The 19,787-nt window shown below is 42.8% G+C and overlaps 1 protein-coding gene and 1 long non-coding RNA gene across 16 annotated transcripts in view; both read left to right on the plus strand.

The window, feature by feature from the left end:
- The window catches only part of LOC309541279, a 452,672-nt gene that overhangs the window by 77,901 nt on the left and 354,984 nt on the right, over positions 1-19,787 (plus strand). The window lies entirely within an intron of this gene.
- BIN1 (bridging integrator 1) overlaps positions 1-19,787 on the plus strand; it is a 110,600-nt gene that overhangs the window by 64,129 nt on the left and 26,684 nt on the right. For 9 of the 15 annotated variants that reach the window (XM_082238329.1, XM_082238338.1, XM_082238336.1 and 6 more), the window contains exons 7-12: positions 719-811; positions 6,074-6,159; positions 6,394-6,469; positions 8,844-8,926; positions 13,739-13,783; positions 15,842-15,992. In XM_082238329.1, coding sequence (XP_082094455.1) covers positions 719-811; positions 6,074-6,159; positions 6,394-6,469; positions 8,844-8,926; positions 13,739-13,783; positions 15,842-15,992 — 534 coding nt within the window. The remainder of the gene's footprint in view (positions 1-718; positions 812-6,073; positions 6,160-6,393; positions 6,470-8,843; positions 8,927-13,738; positions 13,784-15,841; positions 15,993-19,787) is intronic. The other 6 variants (XM_082238337.1, XM_082238343.1, XM_082238339.1 and 3 more) reach the window with 3 other exon arrangements.

The following is a 19,787-nucleotide window of genomic DNA, read 5'->3' on the forward strand; positions in this document are numbered from 1 at the left end:
GCATGCATGAGTGATGTGAGCACGTCATGGGGTGTGCACTCATGGCAAATGTATGTCACTGTGGGATATTGAGGGGCTCTAGCCCCCTCCTTGAAAATTTTGCTGGCAGCAAGGCCCCTTGGCCCTCCTATCTGATGCCCATGGTGGCAGTGAGGATCTACTCACAGAGAGAGGAGGGGCAACTCTGTACCAACCTGGTGTTTAAAGGCACAAGAATCACTCTAAAGAGCAGACTTCGCCAGCTGTGTTTTATAATGTGACGTTTAAAATAAAAATGCTGCAAATTCTGAATAATCCGCATGGCTGTAATAACGGTGTCTCCTAATCCTGTCTTTTCTTAAAAGTTGCTGGTGTCTCACAGAGGAGGGATCCATCTTCCTCCAAGCTGGGTTTTGTTGCTGTCTAAATGACTAACAGTTTCTTCTCTGTTGCTCTCTGCAGCTGGAGTGCTCATAAACTCTGCTGGCCTTGGTGTTTTCTGACCCACACCATGGAGCATTAATTACTGCTAGACTTGGCATGCCGCGTAGGATTCACCCTTTGACTTATCTCTTAATGCTTCCTTTCTCTCCTGTTTGCCAGGGTTTGTTGTCTCAGCCTGGCTTGATAACCCTCTTACCGTTTGAGATATATATATATATATTTAAAAAAAACAAAAGTTCTCAAAATCTGTCCCGTTTGTTTTCTTGTCTTTGTTTTGAAAAACGCTCTCACACAGCCTGTCTCGTTGCTTGAGAAAGCTGCGCCTCAGTGGTGCCAGGGGAAGCTGCAAGCGCATCTCGTAGCTCAGACTAATCTGCTGCGGAACCAGGTGACAGCCGAGCCCACCTTGCTCTCTAACCCTGCATGCCCTCTCCCTGGCTGAACCCCTCTACTGTGCTCTTCACCCTCAGGCAGCATTCACTCTGCTAAGCATCCTTGTAAGGCACTCCTTTTCTCCAAAGAAGTGACTTAGGTTTCAGTACACTGGAATAAAAATGTAATACAAGGAGACAACACCAAACCAACTTGTATTTTATTCTTAGAGCAATGTTGTTGTTGTTGTTGTTGTTGTTGTTGTTTTTAAAAAAAGACTATGTGATTTTCCAAACTTGCTTTCTTTGTCGGCTATTCCTGCTGTTAAACAAATTTGCCACCAATAGTATAGTGCAATGCCTTGCACACCAGCCAGATTTATGGGACAACCAGCTAGAGAATAGGTTGAAAGGTGTTGGGTTAGCTCCACCCCTTTCTTGGCCTCAAGACCCAATGCCCTAAGGACTGTTTCCTCCACACATGGATGCCAGCTGGTGGTAGTTAATCAGGAATGATGAGTTGCTTATGGAGCTTCCAGTTGATTATATTTGGTATGGTGCTTCTTGTTTCTGAGACATTACATGGAAGGATGGGAGATAAGGTTGATGTTTAGGTGACATGTATATTTCTGTTGCTTATATAGTTTTCCCTTCTCCTGTCACTCAGGTGCTTTTCCTGTCATAAAAATCTTCAGAAAAAACTTCACAGCAATACTTCCTCTCCCCATTTGCTCTCCCATGCTCAAAAACGCCCCGGTCTCACTGAAACATCAACCTTCTTGTTGCTTTGTCCATGGTTCCCATTCTACAGCCATTCTTCTCCTTCCCCATAAACTGGCCATTAATTCATGAGAATCTCTCTGCTTGAGCATCCCAGGGATGATAGCATTGATGCTTCTGCAACCTCTCTTCTTGCCTCCCTTCTGGCTCATTTGGTCTAAGCATGTGACAAGCTGGGGCAAAGAGAGTCCCTTTTCCTGAGTCTCCCTTTCTTAGATCGCCTGCAATATCCTTTGTCAGTTCCTGCTTCCCTTTTATAGATTTTAGAGTTGCAAAGGCACCTCCAATATTTTCTAGTTCACCCCCTGTCATTCTAGGAATTCTACTCCTGCAGCCTCTTGTATGGGTGGCAATTAAAACTTCTAATAAAGGAGAATTCACCACTTTCCAAGGGAATCTGTTTTATTGTCAGATAGGTCATTAATTTTCTACTTTGTCTTTTGTTTTGGCTCCTTTCTACTTTGTGTTTTGGCTCCTACCATCTGGAGCAACAAATTTACTTCATCTATATGACAAGCTTCCAGATATTTGAAGATGGCTATCATACATCTTATTTTATAATTCAACTCTCTCTGAAGTCCAGAGGTTTTGTAACTGGATCTGGAGCAAGCTCTAGAAGGGCTTGTACATATTTCCACTCCTTCTGCAGTGGATTAGAAACAGGACTGAACTCTGAAGCTTTTTCTAGCTTCTAGTTTTCCAAAATCATCAGAAGGGGAGGGGGGACAGTTGCCAGTTAAAATGAAATCCTGGCAATAATCCTTAAGATTCATGGACTGGTTTGGAAAGGAGTTCTGTAATAAACTAATGAAAGTCACTGGACACCAACTTGTCAAAGGAGAGGGAAACTTCAGCCTCCTTATTGGAAACCCTTCTGGCACAAGGCATTCCTGGGAGTGGGGAGGGGAAGATAGATGATGCAACTGGCAGATGAGGAACTGAGCAACAGAGGAAAGAAAACAAATACTCTCTTAAAGGACTGGAGGACAATAGCTCATTAGCTTGGCTGGAAGGAACCACATTTCTTGTATGTTCACAAGGGGCTGGTCACTGAGTTAATTGTTACTTACAAATTTGGAGTTTCATCCATGTACATTTGTGTATACAGTAAAGTAGTGGTGGCTAACCTGTAGCCTGTGGGCCATAGTTTTTTCTTTGCCCCTCCCCAATCTCTCTTACACACACACAGAGCACCCATAGGTTCCCTACTGTGATACCAAGAAGCTTACAAATCAATGGTCCTCCAAGCCCCCGCTTTGTCCATTTTCCCTCTGACTGGTCCCTTGCTGTGATTCTGTTGTGACAAAAGGTTGTCGTGCCCCACAACTTCTCCTTGAAAATAGAAGGGGCACACCCACTCTTCGGTAATGCCTGTTTTTATATTCCATCCACCTTCAGAGGGCTGACCATGGGTCAGTGCAGCTCTCTGTCTTTAAATGGTTAGCTACCCCTGGTGTGTGTGTGTGTGTGTGTGTGTGTGTGTAAAACTGCCCACTTTGCTGTATCAGGTGATATTTAGCAGGCTGTTGACAGGATTCAAGATCTGATTTAGTGCTATTTCTTCATGTACAAATTGCCTCAGTTTGTGCAACATCTTAGGCCTGTCAGCTACTGACCTATGGGTTGGACTACATTCCACAGATCTTTCCTGCTTTCTGCTATCATTTCAGTCTCTTAAATCTTAAAGTGAATTCTTCAGTGTAGACTGAGGCCCCTTTGCTCCTCAAGCAGTTAAACTTGGAATGTGGACCCTTTAAAGATAAATGTGGGAGATGAGCTTTTTGAGAGCTACACAGAAACAAAGTTACTTCTCAAGCAGCATGTTCTCTTCTGGAATGTGTTCAGATTTGAGGGTGATGGGTGGGGTGGCAATGGATAGAGACTGATGCTGACTGCTTAGGACAGCAAATTCCTGCCTTCCTACAACTCACTTGAAATACTGCTGACTAAGAAGCAACACAGAAGCTTGCTTCATGAAACAGGCCCAGAAACAGCACATCTCAAAGTGGATATGGCAAGCAAACTCCTGAAGCTTGCTGGATAGGATATGCTGCCATTTCATCTTGCTGAGTTGGGGGCTCTCTTAATAGGGGCGAAATCTAATCAAATCACACTGGAGTCTAAAATTTGACTGAATTCGGAAGCCCAGTGTTAAAAATCTGCAAGCAGGTTATTGGGTTGGAAAGGTGACGGGACCTCAGATAGTTAGCAGCAGGCCTTAAAGGATGCTGTTTCTTGACCACAAAGCGCTGTGCCTGTATTTTTAAAAAGGCAACACAACAATAAAAAGCAACTAGAAGAATCAATCTCCTAGAGATTAGTTGGACACAGGAGAACCAAGAAAAGCAGATGACCGACAACTGCTTTTATGTGCTGCCGTATACATTATAATTTGGGCATTTAAGTGTTTCAGGCCGGGGTCTCTTTCAGCCTTACTTGGAAATGCCAGGGATTGGGATTGGGACCTTCTTGTATGCAGAGCAGGTGATCTCCCATTGAGCCAAAGTCTTCCCTGTGGATAGGTGTGCCTCAAATTCCATTATGTATCAGTTTGCTTTGAGCTTTCCAAGGTGGCAAATTATTGCAAATATAAATGTTTGGTTGGGGAATGTCATGTGGCTGCTTCTGTGATGCCCACGTGATCCTCCTCATGGGAAAACCCTAGAATCTTGGCTGGACCCCCAACTCTCTTCTTGCTTCTTTCTAGAGTGAATGTTGCCTAGGGTGCTTCTTTGTTAGTGCATATTGGGATGTCATAATAAGTACACACTTGTATCAATTGCTTTTTTTGATTCTTTGAGCTGTCAAGCACAAATGGTTCTACCTGGCAAGAGTATAGAAGCAGTTTAGTACAGTACTAAGAGACAAAACTATCTAGCAGACTGCTAAAGTTAGCAGACTTTCAAACCATAATCCTACTTCTGATCGATTTAGTAACCCCTAAACAGAATTTAATTTAGTTTTCTCAACATAAAGATAGATCTGTCTTTTGCTTTTGTCTGTCTGCCAAGAGCAAGAGTAAATTAATTAAATCATTGATTCAGGCTAGCTTTATAGTAAACACCTTGTGTAAGAAATACTACTACTACTATTACTAATATAATCTATGTTTTAGCAACTAAAAGTTTATTTTTTATATTAGCATCCTAGACCACTGCAATCTCCCTTGTATTTGTTGGCAAGGACAGGAAGTCCAGAATACAAGCCTCCTTTGACAATACAAATATCCAGAGGTTCAGTCCATGACAATGATGCTTTCTATAAGTGATCTATAGAGGCTTGTGGCATTGTGACATTTTTGCTCTTGTGGTGGAGTATGAGTAAGTTGCTTGCATTTTTTTCCTGTTAACACAAGCTGCTGAATAGATAAGACTCGAGATTCATTGTTTATCCCAGCTGTGCTAGGCTTTTTGCTGCACCAAATTACATTTATGAAACAGATGCATTATAACTGTGCCAGTGATAGCTCTGATGGTGCCAATTGCCTAATAATTTCAGATTCACACTCGGACAATTATTGCAGTATCCACCACTTTCCTAGAGTACCAGTTTCCTAGAATCTGCAGCTACACATTGGCATTCTCATCACTACTGGGGAGGAGTGAAAGGCCATGCAGAAAATTAATAAGTATTGTGATCAAAATAATAAAGAGAAACGCTGAACGGACTGTGAGATTGGAGTTAATTTAGATTCAGGATCCTAACTGGAAAATGATTGGAGAAGGTGACCAAGACTCTACAATGGAAGTCATCAAGAATCAGGGAAATTAATCACAATTTCCTGCAAAGATAAACTGAACTTGCAGGGGGTGGGGAGTGTCATAGGGCTCCTGGAAAACACTGGGAAATTTCTAATAATACCCTTCAGTCTGAATTAGCACCCTGCTAATATCTTTGATGTTACTTCATAACACAATTGTTCTCTGTGGGGAGCAGGTCTTGAGCTTAAAATATTTAGCCTGGGAGCTATTTTCATGTGTGTGAAGTTCTACAATGTAGGGAAGCAGGATTTTGGAATTCTATCATGGAATTGCTTGTTAAAACTCACAAACTGCGATGATCACACTGCTTAGATTATATGGATGGGTAACATAAGTCTAAGGCACAGAGTGGCTTTGGAAGTAACACAAAGTAACACGATGCAGACATTGAGGAACAGGAAGGGCATGGGACAGAAACTCTGCTTCCTCAGGATCCACATCACATCTAAAGCCAGACTCAGAGGTCACTGACAGTTTCTTCCACTCTGATTACTAGGGCTTCCTTATGCCAGCTCCAGGCTGCAGATGAGACTCCTACACACACTCTTTACAGAGGTGGATTGTAGGGTGGATGGGAAGAGGCCCAAGAGCCTCTTCTATAGATCTATAGAAACCCAGTTCTTGGAATGCCCTAGTCTTGACCGACTTATGGAGCATGCAGCAGCAAGCTCATGTAAGCCTTCCCCTGAATTGTACCCCAGAGGCTGTGCATATCATTGCCCCATCCTTCCTCTCTAGGCTGAAGAAGAATTAGTAAAAGCCCAGAAAGTGTTTGAGGAGATGAACATTGATCTTCAGGAAGAACTGCCTTCACTATGGAATAGGTAAGCACATGCAGTGGTTTACAAATTGTGTTCAAGGGGGATGTGGTTGGAGGGAAGGGGTAAAGCTATCTTGACTGATTCTAGCCATGATGTATGGGGTCCACTGAGTTCCTTTTGCTAAGTGAAAACTCATAAGGTTCAGTTCCGCTGAGCATTATGGCTCTGCGAGTGAATAATTGGAAGAAAAGCAGCTGCCCATGTCTTCAGTAACGTATATTATGTTTCATATTCCAGTCGTGTTGGTTTCTACGTCAACACATTCCAGAGTATCGCAGGTTTAGAAGAGAACTTCCATAAGGAAATGAGCAAGGTAACAATGGGTGACATTCTTCCTCTTCCCCCTTTGGGGACCATTGATGCTAATCTGGCTTCTCCCCCATGCCTTTCCTCATTCACTGTAAGAGAGGTGTAGTTGTTGGTGCTCAGGGATAATAGTACTATCTCACATTGTTATTAGGGCATTTTTCCGCACTGACATATCCCTTCATGATGTTACAGAACAGAAGTGACTTGCTGGGTGGGGCCACAACATCAGCTCCATGGCTCACTATTTCTTACCAGAAGGGGAGGCTGTGGGGCAATGAGGAGGCTGGCATGGTGGAAATGTCCCTCTGGAGCCAATCAGGTGCTCCTAGTGGTGTGCCAACCTCCCCACTGCTTTGTCCATCCCTCCTCTTTCCAGTAAACACCAACAACCCACTTGCTGGGAAGCTAGCATGGCATTTCTGCCCTTACCAGACCAGCTGCTTCAGTTCCAGAGCATGACCAGAAAGCTCACAGTTCAGCAGCCTTGCCGAAATGTAGCAGCTCTGCATGGGAGCACTATGTCTATTTCATTGAGTTTCCCTGGGGAAGAATAGTGGGACATAAAATGCAATTAAATAAATCATCATGTCATTTGGCCCTGGTCCCTCATCCTGTCCCCACTGCATCTGTCTTTAGCTATGCCTAGTGAGTTCTTTCAGCCAGCTCATATTTCTTCTGCTTTTGAAGAATGAAGCTATTTCCATTTACTTGTGTGAGCCCACCTGTGAGTAAGAAGCCTTGATTTATACTATTATGGCAGTTTGTTCTGTCAAGCTGTTGAATTGGTACCAGTCCATAAAAGGTTTTCGTTTAATGTCCGATGCATATAGTTACATAGGCCGTGCAGTTGCTTCAGAAAATTTAAATGCCTGCATGTGGAATGACGACTTTATATCTTCTCTTCCCCTGAATTCTGCACAAATCCCAAAATAGGGAACCAACAAGTTTAAGGTTCAAAGCAGCGAATGCAGAATAAGACAGGGCCAGACAAACTAGTAAAATGTTGCTTAGCAGTGATGCATTCATCCAACACATTTGGACAGCCTGTTACTACTCGGTAACAAGATTTTGTATCCCAATTTTCCGTTTTGGCAAAAGATTATGTGTGTGAAAGGTCTCTTTCCTTTGCAGTTATCTACGTTTTATTAGAGCCTGGGGGAGGTCGGTTGAATTGCTGCTGTGGCAAACACATGGCTGCCGTCACCCCCTTCCCGCCCCACGGCATGAACGCTAAGTTTGGCCTAGCATCTTGTTTAGTGACAAACTGTGGTTCCATAGCAACCAAGGCTGCTGCAGTTCCAAGCAAAGCTCCTGGCTGCGGATGGGAAGAGAGAGCAGAAGGAAGGCATTAAGTCGCAATGAGGAACAAAGACCCTGTGTTGACACAAGGGCCCATAGTAGTGGAAGTATGTGATAGAAGGGGCAAAGGGGGAGAAAAGGCAGGAAACAGTAGAAACACGAGCTGAATTTGTTTCCTTAATGAGACACAGGCTTCGCTTATGCGGCACCTGTTTCTGGAAGTCAAATGATGCTCACAGGACTTGGTGCTTTCAGTTTCTGTGACCATGAATCAGTGGGAATGAATGGAAGACCATTTCCCGTAGCCTAGCTTCTGGGTCGTAATGTTATGGGTGGGGAACCTTCAACCTGTGGGCCTAATTAGGTCTACTGGAAACTTTTGTATCACAGCTGGTCCCAGAGAACTTCCTATAACACCAAACAGCTGATTGGTGCATAGAGGAATCCCACTTACACCTGTACTTATAGCAAGCACCAAAGTGGGATTTGTCAGAAGAGAAAGTTGCATTGCCAGCTTGAACTGAAGCCAGCGGTGCAAAATACCTCTCTCTGCTGGTTTAAGCTGTGTCTGCAAATGGGTTCTGTTTTGTTTTGGGTCACCTGACATCATTATGACACCAGCCGATTGACAGGTGGGAGGCCCCACCACCTGTCAAAATGGCCTTTAGGGTATGTTTGTTGGGGGAGGGTAGGATTTGACCCACTGGCCAGATCCTGTTCCCAACCCATCCTCTAGGTTTTTATGCATTTTTTATATGCTCTTGTACAGTGGTACCTCGGGTTACAAACACCTCGGGTTACAAACACTTCGGGTTACAGACTCCGCTAACCTGGAAGTAGTAACTCAGGTTAAGAACTTTACCTCAGGATGAGAACAGAAATCGTGTGCTGGCGGCGCAGCGGCAGCAGAAGGCCGCATTAGCTAAAGTGGTACCTCAGGTTAAGAATGGTTTCAGGTTAAGAACGGTCCTCTGGAACAAATTAAGTACGTAAGCAGAGGTGCCACTGTATAAAAATTGTGACCTTAATTCTTTCCTTTGTTTACCTTCTATTTATTCATTTTAAAATTTTTGTTTCAGCTGAACCAAAACTTGAATGATGTCCTTGTGAATCTAGACAAAGCACAGGCAACAAGCACCTATCCTGTTAAAGCTCAGCCAAGGTTAGTCATTACTATATCTAGCATTGTGGGAAGGTGGGGGCAGGTTGGTGTTTGTGTTTGTCTTATTCTCTTGACTACGGTCTCCAGTGATACACTGGTTGTTAATCTTCTACCCCGCTAGCCCAATAATTGGCCCACTGAATGCTTTTCTTTCTGTGTGCAGTTACAGATACGGCAGCCACTGTGAGGGCGCCATCTCCCATTGCACGCCAAACATCACATGGTTCTTAACATTTGTTGACTATGGTGATTTTATGCACCTTAAAAAAAAAATAGTGTGTTTCGTTCAGAAGCAACATTTTGAAAAACAGTAGTGATTGACGAGCAGGGAGGGGTGGGGAGCATAGGAGTGGTGAGAAGCAACAAATATCTCTCATGCTTTTTATGAATGGAGTTCTCAGCTATGGTTGAAACCTCCTTTTTCTCTGCCCCCACTCCTGTGTTTTTAACAGCTGACTGACACACAGAAATTAACCACTGAAGCTTTTCCTGTATGTCATACAGTGGTAGGAACAGGAAATTTCTCTGTGTCGGACTGCTGTTTTAAAGGCACCAGAGCAAGTCCACTTAACAAGGCGCCAACCTTTGGCACAATACCCTTGTCCTTGTGTCCTATTCGTACTCAGTCTGTAGCTAAACCTAAGTATGTGTACCTGAACTAATCACATATTCTTTCCCTGTTTCACCCCTGCCTTCCCCCACTTTCCTCCCCTTCCTATGTTTTTCCTCCCTGTGTCAAATTTTAGATTGTAAGCTCCTTGGGGGCAGACACTTGTTCTCTTGTACTCTGTAAAATGCCTTGCACATTGATGGTGCTATATAAATAATAATAATAATAAAAATTAATAATAATAAACCTTATTCTCAGCTCTGGGGCTAAAGGCTGGCCCTTTGGGCTCCTTGACTCAGTTCCTTGCAGTCCATATTATTAAAAGCTGAGGGTCCCTGTGAAACACATGTTAACACACTTGTATGTTCAGTAAAAATGGATGGGGTTCAGAAAAAAAAAATTGAGTTCTACAGCCTTGAGGGATTAATATAGTTAAACTGATTGTCAGTCATTAAGATGAGAGCTGCGTAGCTAAACATACAAATCACAGGTTTTTTGCTCTCTTTCCATTCTGGATGCAGCTGTGGCATCAAACCACACAGTGATTGCATTTAGACAATCATTATCTCATCTTAATAAGCCCACAATATTTATGAGCCTTTTTCCATACCCATCCCCTTCACACCTCCCTTTGAAGTCAATTTTCAGCAAGTTGTCTGAAATGGGAAACTTTGGGACAAGGCAGGATATTAAACCAACTTTCAGCTTTGCCCCATCTTCTCAATCTTGTCGCTGCTCTCATTGACATGGTATTTTGTTGACCCAGCCCAGCATGTGGGGTATCAGTGGCATTGTTTTGCAGTAGTTCCAATCCTATGTGCACATTCAGAGGGGGTAGCATTTGGGGTGGGCAGAAACTATACTTACCACCATTTGGAGGGCTGCAGGGCACAATTTTGTCTATTCAACATCTATATAAAGCCAGTGGGAGTGGAGATTTTGAGCATGGTGTCCTCATTTCTCCATAACATCTGTATCAGGTGTAACTGTGCGAGCCCTGGGGTAGTGTCTGGATGCAGCAGTAGGCTGTATGTAGGTCAGCAAACTGAGCTTGAATCCTGGCAAGATGGAGATTCTGTGGCTGAGTAGCCTCCTGGCTCCAAGAGATAGGTCAGTTGCCTGTTCTGGATGGGGTTGCGCTCTCTTTGAAGGAGCAGGTTGCAGTCTAGGGATGCTCTTTGGTCCATCTTTGTTGCTTGAGGCTCAGATGGCCTCAGTGACTTGCAGGGTCTTTTATCAACTTTGACTGATGTGACAGCAGAGGCAGCTCATGGACTGAGATAGCTTAGCCACTGCGGTCCAGGAACTGATAAACTCATGACTGGATTGCTGTAGAAGTAGGGAAACCTTTGGGTTCCTGGAGGGAAAAAATCAAGGCTACTTAGCAGTTTCTGTTTTTGCCCTAACACTTTAAAGGACTTGTTCAATGACTCACTTCCCCTTTTCATTTGTAAAAGAAATCCATTGTATCTTAGAGTTTTGTTTTGAATAAACTCAGCACAGCTTATGGGCACAAATAGGAATAAGGAGGAACTGGCTAGGGTTGTGTAAATACACACACTTCTCTTTCCTCACCCTCCGCTCTTAAGGAGAAGGTAGGCCTCACTCCTTGGATGAGATGGCCTCTGGCTCTCACCCAAATGCATGAGTGATGAAGCAATTTGGGAACTTGGACTCCCAGCTGCTTTGATTCCCACATGCTGTGTTAGCAGTAATGAGTTGAATGTGCCAAGACTGCATTAGGCAGAAGGAGAACTGTGGCTTGACTCCACCCTGCTTTGGCAAAATCAAATGGAGGTCAGTATGATATTTTAAACCCAACTGCTTTAAGCTCACTCTTTTGTAGGTGCATTGAATTAAATTAAATGTAGAAGCTAAGGAAAAGTTTTTAGCAGACACCAGGGAGCTCGTGGCTCTCATACTCTCGGCAATGAGCTGAGCACTTTGCGTAACCCCCAAGATGTAGAGTGCTTTCATATCGACCATGCATGAACACAACTCTGCACAGTGCTAAGTAAGAGCAATGCATAAGGCGAATGAGAGGGAGAGGCTGAACACGGATACAGTTTTATCAGTATGCTTTGTTTATGCAGTGTACAAACAAGGACCACTAGATGTATCGTGCCATGAGGAAAAAGAGAGAAGATGCTAGGGCTAGCTTTTGGTCTCCAGATGTTGTTGAACTCCATCTCCCATCATGCCTGACTGCTGGCCATGCTGGGTGAGGCTGATGGAGGTTGGAGTAGTGGTGGACCTCGGGGTTTCAAATTTCAGTGGCACCCTGTGCAATGCCAAAATTTGGTGCTTCCCCTTGTTCCATTCTAAATCATAGCTGCAGCATCCACAGTGGCATCCCCAAGGATCAGCATCCAGTGCAGTCAAACTGGTCATGCTGCCCTAAATCTGCCTCTGGTTGGGAGTCCTTTAAAATCTGGAGGGACACAGGTTAGCCAGCTCTGATTTAAATGTATAGGAACCCTGGGGAGAGCAATTTAGATGGACGCCTTCCATTTTAAGGTTCATTTCTTCCTCATCCTTAGGTTCATAGTGACTTCAACTCAGATGTCATTTCAACACTACAGTTTTCTCTCTGGGGACACTTTGGAAAGGAGTGCTCTCATAATTGAAACAATCTTTTTATTTTGTCCTGTTGTTCTTTGCATGAGGTCTGCCAGAATGACACCAGTTTATACCTGATAATAGGTTTGAAGCCTGGGAGAAAATGGAGAGATGGTAAAAAGAGCAGGCGGTCCCTATACAATATTGTACCAATACTATGCACAATGATATGCACAAGAATTTATTTTTAAAGTTAAAACACCCGGATATATAGTGTAAAAAACAACACCACAGATATGCAGATAACAGGAGATAAAAAAATTCTCAGAGCAGCCAGTAGACTAGGGGCAGCTAGCCTGTGGGGCATATATGCACACCCCACACTGCAAGAGGTTTGTTTTTTGTGCCTCTAAAATTTATATTTTTAAATGATAGAAGTTTTCTTTTACTGCTTCTGTGGCTCCCCTTTGCCCCCTAAATCTGCTTTAGGGGTTGGGGAACCCCCACAACAGGTTTAGCAGGCACATGCATGAGTCATTTTGTGCACATATATCCCTCTTAGCATTCCTCTGAATCCCACCCATACATTTTATTTTACTTTATTTTTATTTTTATTTTTTAAAAAACAAACCCACTCCTGAGGGTTCCTGGCTGTGATTTTGTGATGTCAAAAGGTTTTTGTGATGCTTTCCAGACCACTCAAATATTCTTTTTATTTTATTTTAAAATGCCACATTCACTTATACACTTTGACATGTGGCCCTTGGAATGTTGACCATGGGCCAGTGGGGCCCTCAGCCTGAATAAGGTCAGCCATCCCTGCAGTAGACTGTGCAAAGGGCATGAAAGTCCACCCTAAGAAACTTGTGACAGGATATGAAGGACATGAAAGTAAATACTTCTCAGGAGCTTCTGATTTCACCCCCAAACTCCCCCCAGTGGTTGTTCAGCCCCCTACTGGTTTTGTGGGGGTAAGTTCTCCACCATCATACGGTACAACATCATTGGTGGAATGATCACTTGGGACCTTAAGAGAATATTGCTGCATTGTTAGGGCCGTGGGTGAAGATACTTTGGAAAGGACTTGCACATTTGGCAGGATGGTGGGTGGGTGCACATGATGGGATCATATGCCATAGGGTGATACCCTCAGGAGGTAACTCCCATGATGTTAGTGTAAGGTTTAAAGAAGACACAAGCTTGTTCTTTTGTAGGCTCACGCTCTTGATATGTTGATTGATAGCTGGTGGTCCTTGGCTCACTCAGCCACCTGCTGGATTGCTTAGCTTCCTAGTTTTCAACCTCCACCTTTGTCCTCCATATAACTTTGAGGTAACTTGGTAGATCTATGGAGGCAAGTAGCTTGCAAATGGAAATCAATGAGCCATTGATCTCGCCTCTTCCCATCTCCTGAACATTCACACAGCACTTAAAAGGGTATTTTTCTACTGAAAATGTCCGGCGGACACCCCCTCTGCCAAGCTAATCAGATGCACACTGAGGGATGGCCCCATAGGTCCTCTTTGAATAAGTCTCTTCATGGTAACTATGTACGTTAGCTCATGCACGGAATCTTCACCTTTCTTTCACATTGGTTGAGCCGTGTTGTAATGGACATCACTTTCGTGTGCCGTCCTCAACAGAAAGAAAACTAAACTGTTCTCCAGGCTGAGGAAAAAGATGAGCAGGTACCAGCAAGCGCCATTCCCTGCCCGCTCTGATTTTGATGTAAAAGCCAAAGGCCAGGCTGTATTCTAACAGCATATAGTGCATTGTTAGCTTGGTGACTGAAATGGAGTTTCTGCATGATCCAAATTGCTTTGTTTTGGAATTACGGATTGCATTGGTGTTTCTGAATAAACCTAATAGCGTTTTACAAATGTTTATAACCACTTCCACCCTCCTTTGCAAGTTGCCAACAGAAGATATATGGACATTTGTATTTCCCAAAGAATAAATGAATATCTTGTGGTCTACTCACATACTGCAGACCTAACTATTGGAAGTTGCTTAAGAGAGCAAATTGCAGCTGTGTGCCAAGGCCAGATTTCCTTTTAAGTGCAGAGAACTTCAGGAAAACTTGTAGTGGATCAGGACAGACATAGGTTGGGTGGGAGGAAAGATGGAGAAAATGGGAGCAGTCTTCTTCTCTCCCTCAAACCTTGTTGAAGATGAGTTTTTAGGTCTCCTGTTCTTCTTTCTTGAAAGTCTAAAGAAAAATAATCTCATATCCTTTTTTTCTTCTATATTCTGTGGCAGCTTAGAATTGTGTTTTTATTCCTCTTTCAACTGAAATTTGTCCTTTTCAGGACAGGAGCCAGTCAGCCTTTTAACCTGTTCCCTTATACTTCCTAAAAATAGTGTAGATGTTGGAGGATAACGTAAGTTGGGTGGATGCTTAGGGGACATGGTGCTTGGTTGTATTGTGTTTATATACTAACTAGCTTGCTGAATTGCATGGTGGCTGGTATTACTGTGTAACTCTGACTTTACAGAGAGAACTCTCAATTGCTTCCTTCCCGCTCTGTATGTCCTTGGATAAGATCTGAGAGCTAAAAGACCTTCAACCTCCTTGCTGAAACAAGAGTCCCTGTGAGGATACATGCAAGGCAGGAGAATGGTTGAGGTGTGAGTTGGTGACCCACATTTCATTACTTGCTTTCTGCAATTCCCATATGAGGCTCCCACAAACAAACAGGTTAGGGTCCCCTCTTAAAACCATGTTTCAAATATGTTTTTCTAGAAGTAAGTCCTACCGGATTCAGTGGGATTTACTTCCTAGTTTGAATGCTCAGCCATAGACAGGCCTTGAGCATCCTGTTCTGTTGCTAGAGACAGTTTTCAAACATTCTCAACGATTTCTAAATACTGAGATGACACAATGTGGTGTGGAAATCCAGCTCTTGTGATTGCTTTCCAAGAACAATGTATTTCAAAACAGCCTGTCTGCTCCAAACTTGAGCTTTATACTCCATGTTGTTTCAATATGGTCTGTTGCCCCCTATCTTGTTATGTGCCTGTAGCTATCACAGCTAACCAGTGGCTTTGGTGATTGAAATAATTATTGTGCAATATAGAGCATGGTGTGGGAGGGTGAAAGACATTGGTGAGGTTAAAGGTTGTATGCCTGATCTATTAGGGGCCCTGTTTAATTTAGTAAGTACCACATTTACTAAAAATCAGATTCTTTCTTGTTGAATTCTTAGGGGATAACAGCTTACTGTATACAAGGGCCAAACTACACGTGGCATTAAACATACAGTTTGGTATTACATTATCAGGATCAAGACCACAGAATGCAAGGAGAATGAACTCTTCTTCCCCTCCCACATCACAGACCTGATGAAATCTATTCCTCATGCAGCTGTTGTTTGACATAGGAAGAAAGTTCCCATGGACATCTTCCTGTGAGAGGCAGCAGCTTATGGACCGAGTGAATTTTTCTTGACAATTGTGGTGTGGGAGGCAAAAGTTAAATGAATACACCCCATGTGTACTATGCCCACCCCAAAAAGCAGCTGCTGTTTGTTTTTGAAGATAACTTCTGCACCAAACTACATGATCATTGTCACACATTTTCTTGCATTAAAAGTTTGTGCTATTACAGTAATGGGGCCAGGCATCTGTTGCAAAATAATAAATTAAAAGTGTACTTTCCTTCATCCCTTAAGCCACCTCTAATAAAAAGCTCATTCAAATGCTGATATATTCTCTCTCTCCCTCTCTCTCTCTCTCTCTCTCTGCAGTGACAGTACCCCAGCAAAAGCAAACAAAACCCCCTCATCTCCGCCTGATGGGACTCCCATCACCAGCCCTGAGACCAAGGCTATCAACCATGAGCCAGAGCCATCCACTTTGGAAACACCTGGGGGAGGCATCCCTAAGTCTCCATCTCAGGTAGTGAGGATTGCTGGTGCTGCTGCTGCTGTTTTTTCCTTGAGGACATACATGACAATGTCATTCATGGTTGGGTTTTCTTGGCTGCTACTCTATGGAGAGTAATGGACTTTTCTCCATTTATGTTCACCAACAGTTCTAGGCAACGTGTATCAACTAGTCTCTCCATTTCTCTGTAATGTTGTTCTTGCCTAATCCAGTTTCTTTATCTACAAACGGCAGTACTTCCTCTTCAGTAGGGATTCTATGTAGGCCAAGCTGGTCTTGCTGTGTAACAGGTATGGTACATAACTGTTCTTAAGGACAAGCAGAGGCTATAGATAAACTAGGAAAACCTGTATTGGCATGGACAGCTTCTGGATCAGCTGGTGGCACAGGATATCAGTTGAATCAGGAAGTAGAATATGGAAGTTAATTAGAAATTTTTTAAAAGGCAAATGGTTTTGCTAGTTAAGAAATGTGCATTATGAATTCTTCCATCCTCAGTGGACAAGAAACAGGTAAGTGAATTGGACCAGATATAAGATAATGATACTAAGGATGACATTTTGGATATTTTCTTCTTCTTCTTCTTCTTCTTCTTCAGCATGAGATGCACTATTGCACAAAACCTGATCTGGACTTTTAAAGTGTACTGAGAGCATTTTTGGGTTGTCAGGTTTGCAGCCATAATGGCCAGTTGAAACCCACAACAATTATGCAAAGAAAACACATGTACACTGGCAGTTAGACAGTTGTAGGCCTTATGCAAAACAGACTACCTGAAAAGTCTTTGGTATGTCCCATGGTTGCCCACGCAACTGCTGAGGATTACTGTACATGAATTGCTGAACAACAAAGATGGCAGTTCTCTCCTAGCAAAAAAAGTTACAGGAGGAAAATGTCAAATGTCAAAATATTTATATTATGTCCCAAACATTAACTTTTTACTATTGCTGGAGTTATTTTGATTTTTCTCAGATGTAGATACAGGCTTTTATTTGGCCTTTTTTGTGCCCGTTTTCACCCCCAAGAACGGTAGGTTTGTCCTAGCAGTTAAAGCACCAAACACTATTTTGAGAATATTGTGCTTGTTAGAATGTTAACCCATGGGTGCTGAATTCTGGCTGTGGTATATCAAATGTAGGGCATGTTTCATAATATTTACTGTAACTGTAGATTTATGTAAGGGCTGCCTGTGAGAAGGGATTACAGTATAACCCTCTACATACTTTCACTGTATTCAGCGGGGCTTGGTCCCAGGTAAGTGTGTCTTGGATAGTAACCTTAGTGTCCAAACAGAACCTAGCAGAACCATTGAAAGTGTTCTTTGTATATAGCAGTATTTTTAAATACCCACATCCTGTCTTTTGAATAGGGCCCTAAACAATATGCCCAAAAGAAGAGGTGGAAATTCTAATTGGAAATATCGTATGTTCTGAGAGTAACCTCTATCTCATCTCAGATATGTTAGGTCCAAGAATGAGGTGGTTTGGAAAACAGTTAAAACTTGGATATATGGAAACTTGAGGTTTCAGTGTAGGGGTTCTGCTATGAAAAGGAATTTACAGATGGCCCTTTGAGGTGCTCCCCGATGTACATCCTGCTCCAAACAGCTGATAGGTGGGATTTTAGGGTTTTTTTTAAAGGGTTAAGTAAGTAAAGCCTTAGCGTTTACATCCGGGAGATGAATTGCACTTGCAGCATCATCTTTCTGTGAATGATTTCCATATCCAGTTAGGTATATGGATGTGAATCTCTGCTGGTGTGTGTATGTGATCCCAGACATTTTGGGGGCAAGGAATTGAAGCACTGCGAACCCACAACCTATATGTTTGGGATACCAGTTGTTTCTAATTCAGACAAGAAATTCTAAGCCCTCCTCCCTGCCCCCCCACAGGGTGTGCCTCTTCTTTCAGGTACCTCTTCCTGGGCTTTTCACTAACCCAGTCCTAACTTCTGACTCACTATGACACACCGGCAACCACTGCTACTTGCTCTCTTTCTCTAGCTGATGAGGGGTTGGGCCTCTCAGGAAAGGCAGCCCTTCTTCCTCATTGCTGCTAGTTCTTTCTTCCTTGGAGCAAACCACAGCCTCACCCTCACGGTGCCACCTGTGTGGCTGAAAATGACTTACAACAACAAACAACGCATGCATTAAAACCAGCTAAGACATAGTAAAATCTAAAACTCATTCATATTTTAAAAAGGAGAGTCAAAAACATTCCATACCACAAAGTATAAAAATATTGCCTTCAGGTTTCTGGGGGAAAAAAGCCACTTCTCTCTATCCCCGCCACCTCCCCCCCCCAAAGAAATACAAAAGAAACATGGTTTACTGTAGTATCTAGAGCTGACTTTCTCAGCCTTGGGTCCCCAGATGTTCTTGAACTACAATGTGCATCATCTCTGACCACTGGCCTTGCTGGCTAGGGATGATGGGAGTTGTAGTCCCTGGGGACCCAAAGTTGAGAAAGACTGATCTAGGGAACTTACCAAGGTTAACAGAAAATACACATGGTGAATGCTGCCATCAGCTGGTGGTTCTTTTTCAGTGCATAGTTCAGCTAATCATTGCAGGTTGTTTGTTTGATTTATTATGCTCACACATCTGAGACAAATCCTAATGGGCATAAAACAGTATTTTTAAACCAGCAGATGGGCACATTAATTTTCCGAGAATATTTTTAAAATGAAATATAAGCATGCAGTAGTAAAGGCATTTCAGCAGGAAATCTATTATTCACTAAGAAGCATTCCTGACAAACCCTCTTCCACAGTTCAGTGGTTTATACTTGCAGATAAATGACTAAGTTGGGTGTGTTGAGGAAGAAGTGAAATCTGGAACTTTAATGCGAGTTTTTGAAAGAAGATTTGACAATGTTGACACACTGGAGTTTAGCTAAGCACTAATCAGCTCAGCAATGAGTTGCTCTTAACCCCACCTCCTCATGCAAACAGCACCAAATATTTTTAAAATGCAGTCAGCTTCCTGCTCTATACCTACAAGTGCTTTTGTGTATTATTGTGTAATGAGAGATACAATATTTTTCTCCTCAAATCAGCATTCTTGTCTGTTGCTAGCTCTCTCGCCTGCCCATGAAATCTTGAGTTGTGCAGGTGGAATAAGTTTATATAGGAAGGATCCACCATTAAAACATAAAGCAACATTAGATTTTATAAAGAGGCACATAAAAGTAGACGGTGCATGCAATTAAATGAGAAATACAACCTATTGCCTAACAAAATCAAATTTTAAAAGTTAAAGTGCAAGCCAAAGTATAGACCTCAGGGGGAAAGATATAAGCTATGTCCAGATGGTGTGGCAGAATGTAGGGGAAGGTGGGAAACCCACTTCCTTAAAGGGAAACTTCTTGAACTCTAAAGGAACGAGTTGACAGCGCTGTCTCAAAGTTAGATAATCTGTCTGTCACTGCAATAGTGGATGAGTAAGAATTGATCACTTGCATGCTGAAGGTGTGTTCTTGTTTCTTGTTGGAAATCTAGAATGACTTCACTGGACACAGTGCAAAAATATTTTCTTAAGTTCTCCAAATGAATGTAGCAGCATTTGAAGAGGGCATGTGAGGAAATGTAGGCCTATTGGTCTTCTTCTAGATGACATGCCCCCTTCTCCAGAACTGTGGAAGACACATTGCTCAGCTGCCTCCAAAAGACTGCCCTATTGAGAGGACATGGTTTCCATTTGATTTTTAGATCCCAGTAGGTGCTGAAAAAGTTCTTGTTAGGTAGTGCGGAGGAAGGCGTAACACTACTTTCCAGAGTTTTAAAAAGCATGAGTAGGGTGTGTGAGAG

The sequence above is a fragment of the Podarcis vaucheri genome (genome assembly GCF_965113315.1).
Source record: "Podarcis vaucheri genome assembly, chromosome: 1".
Taxonomy (NCBI): domain Eukaryota; kingdom Metazoa; phylum Chordata; class Lepidosauria; order Squamata; family Lacertidae; genus Podarcis; species Podarcis vaucheri.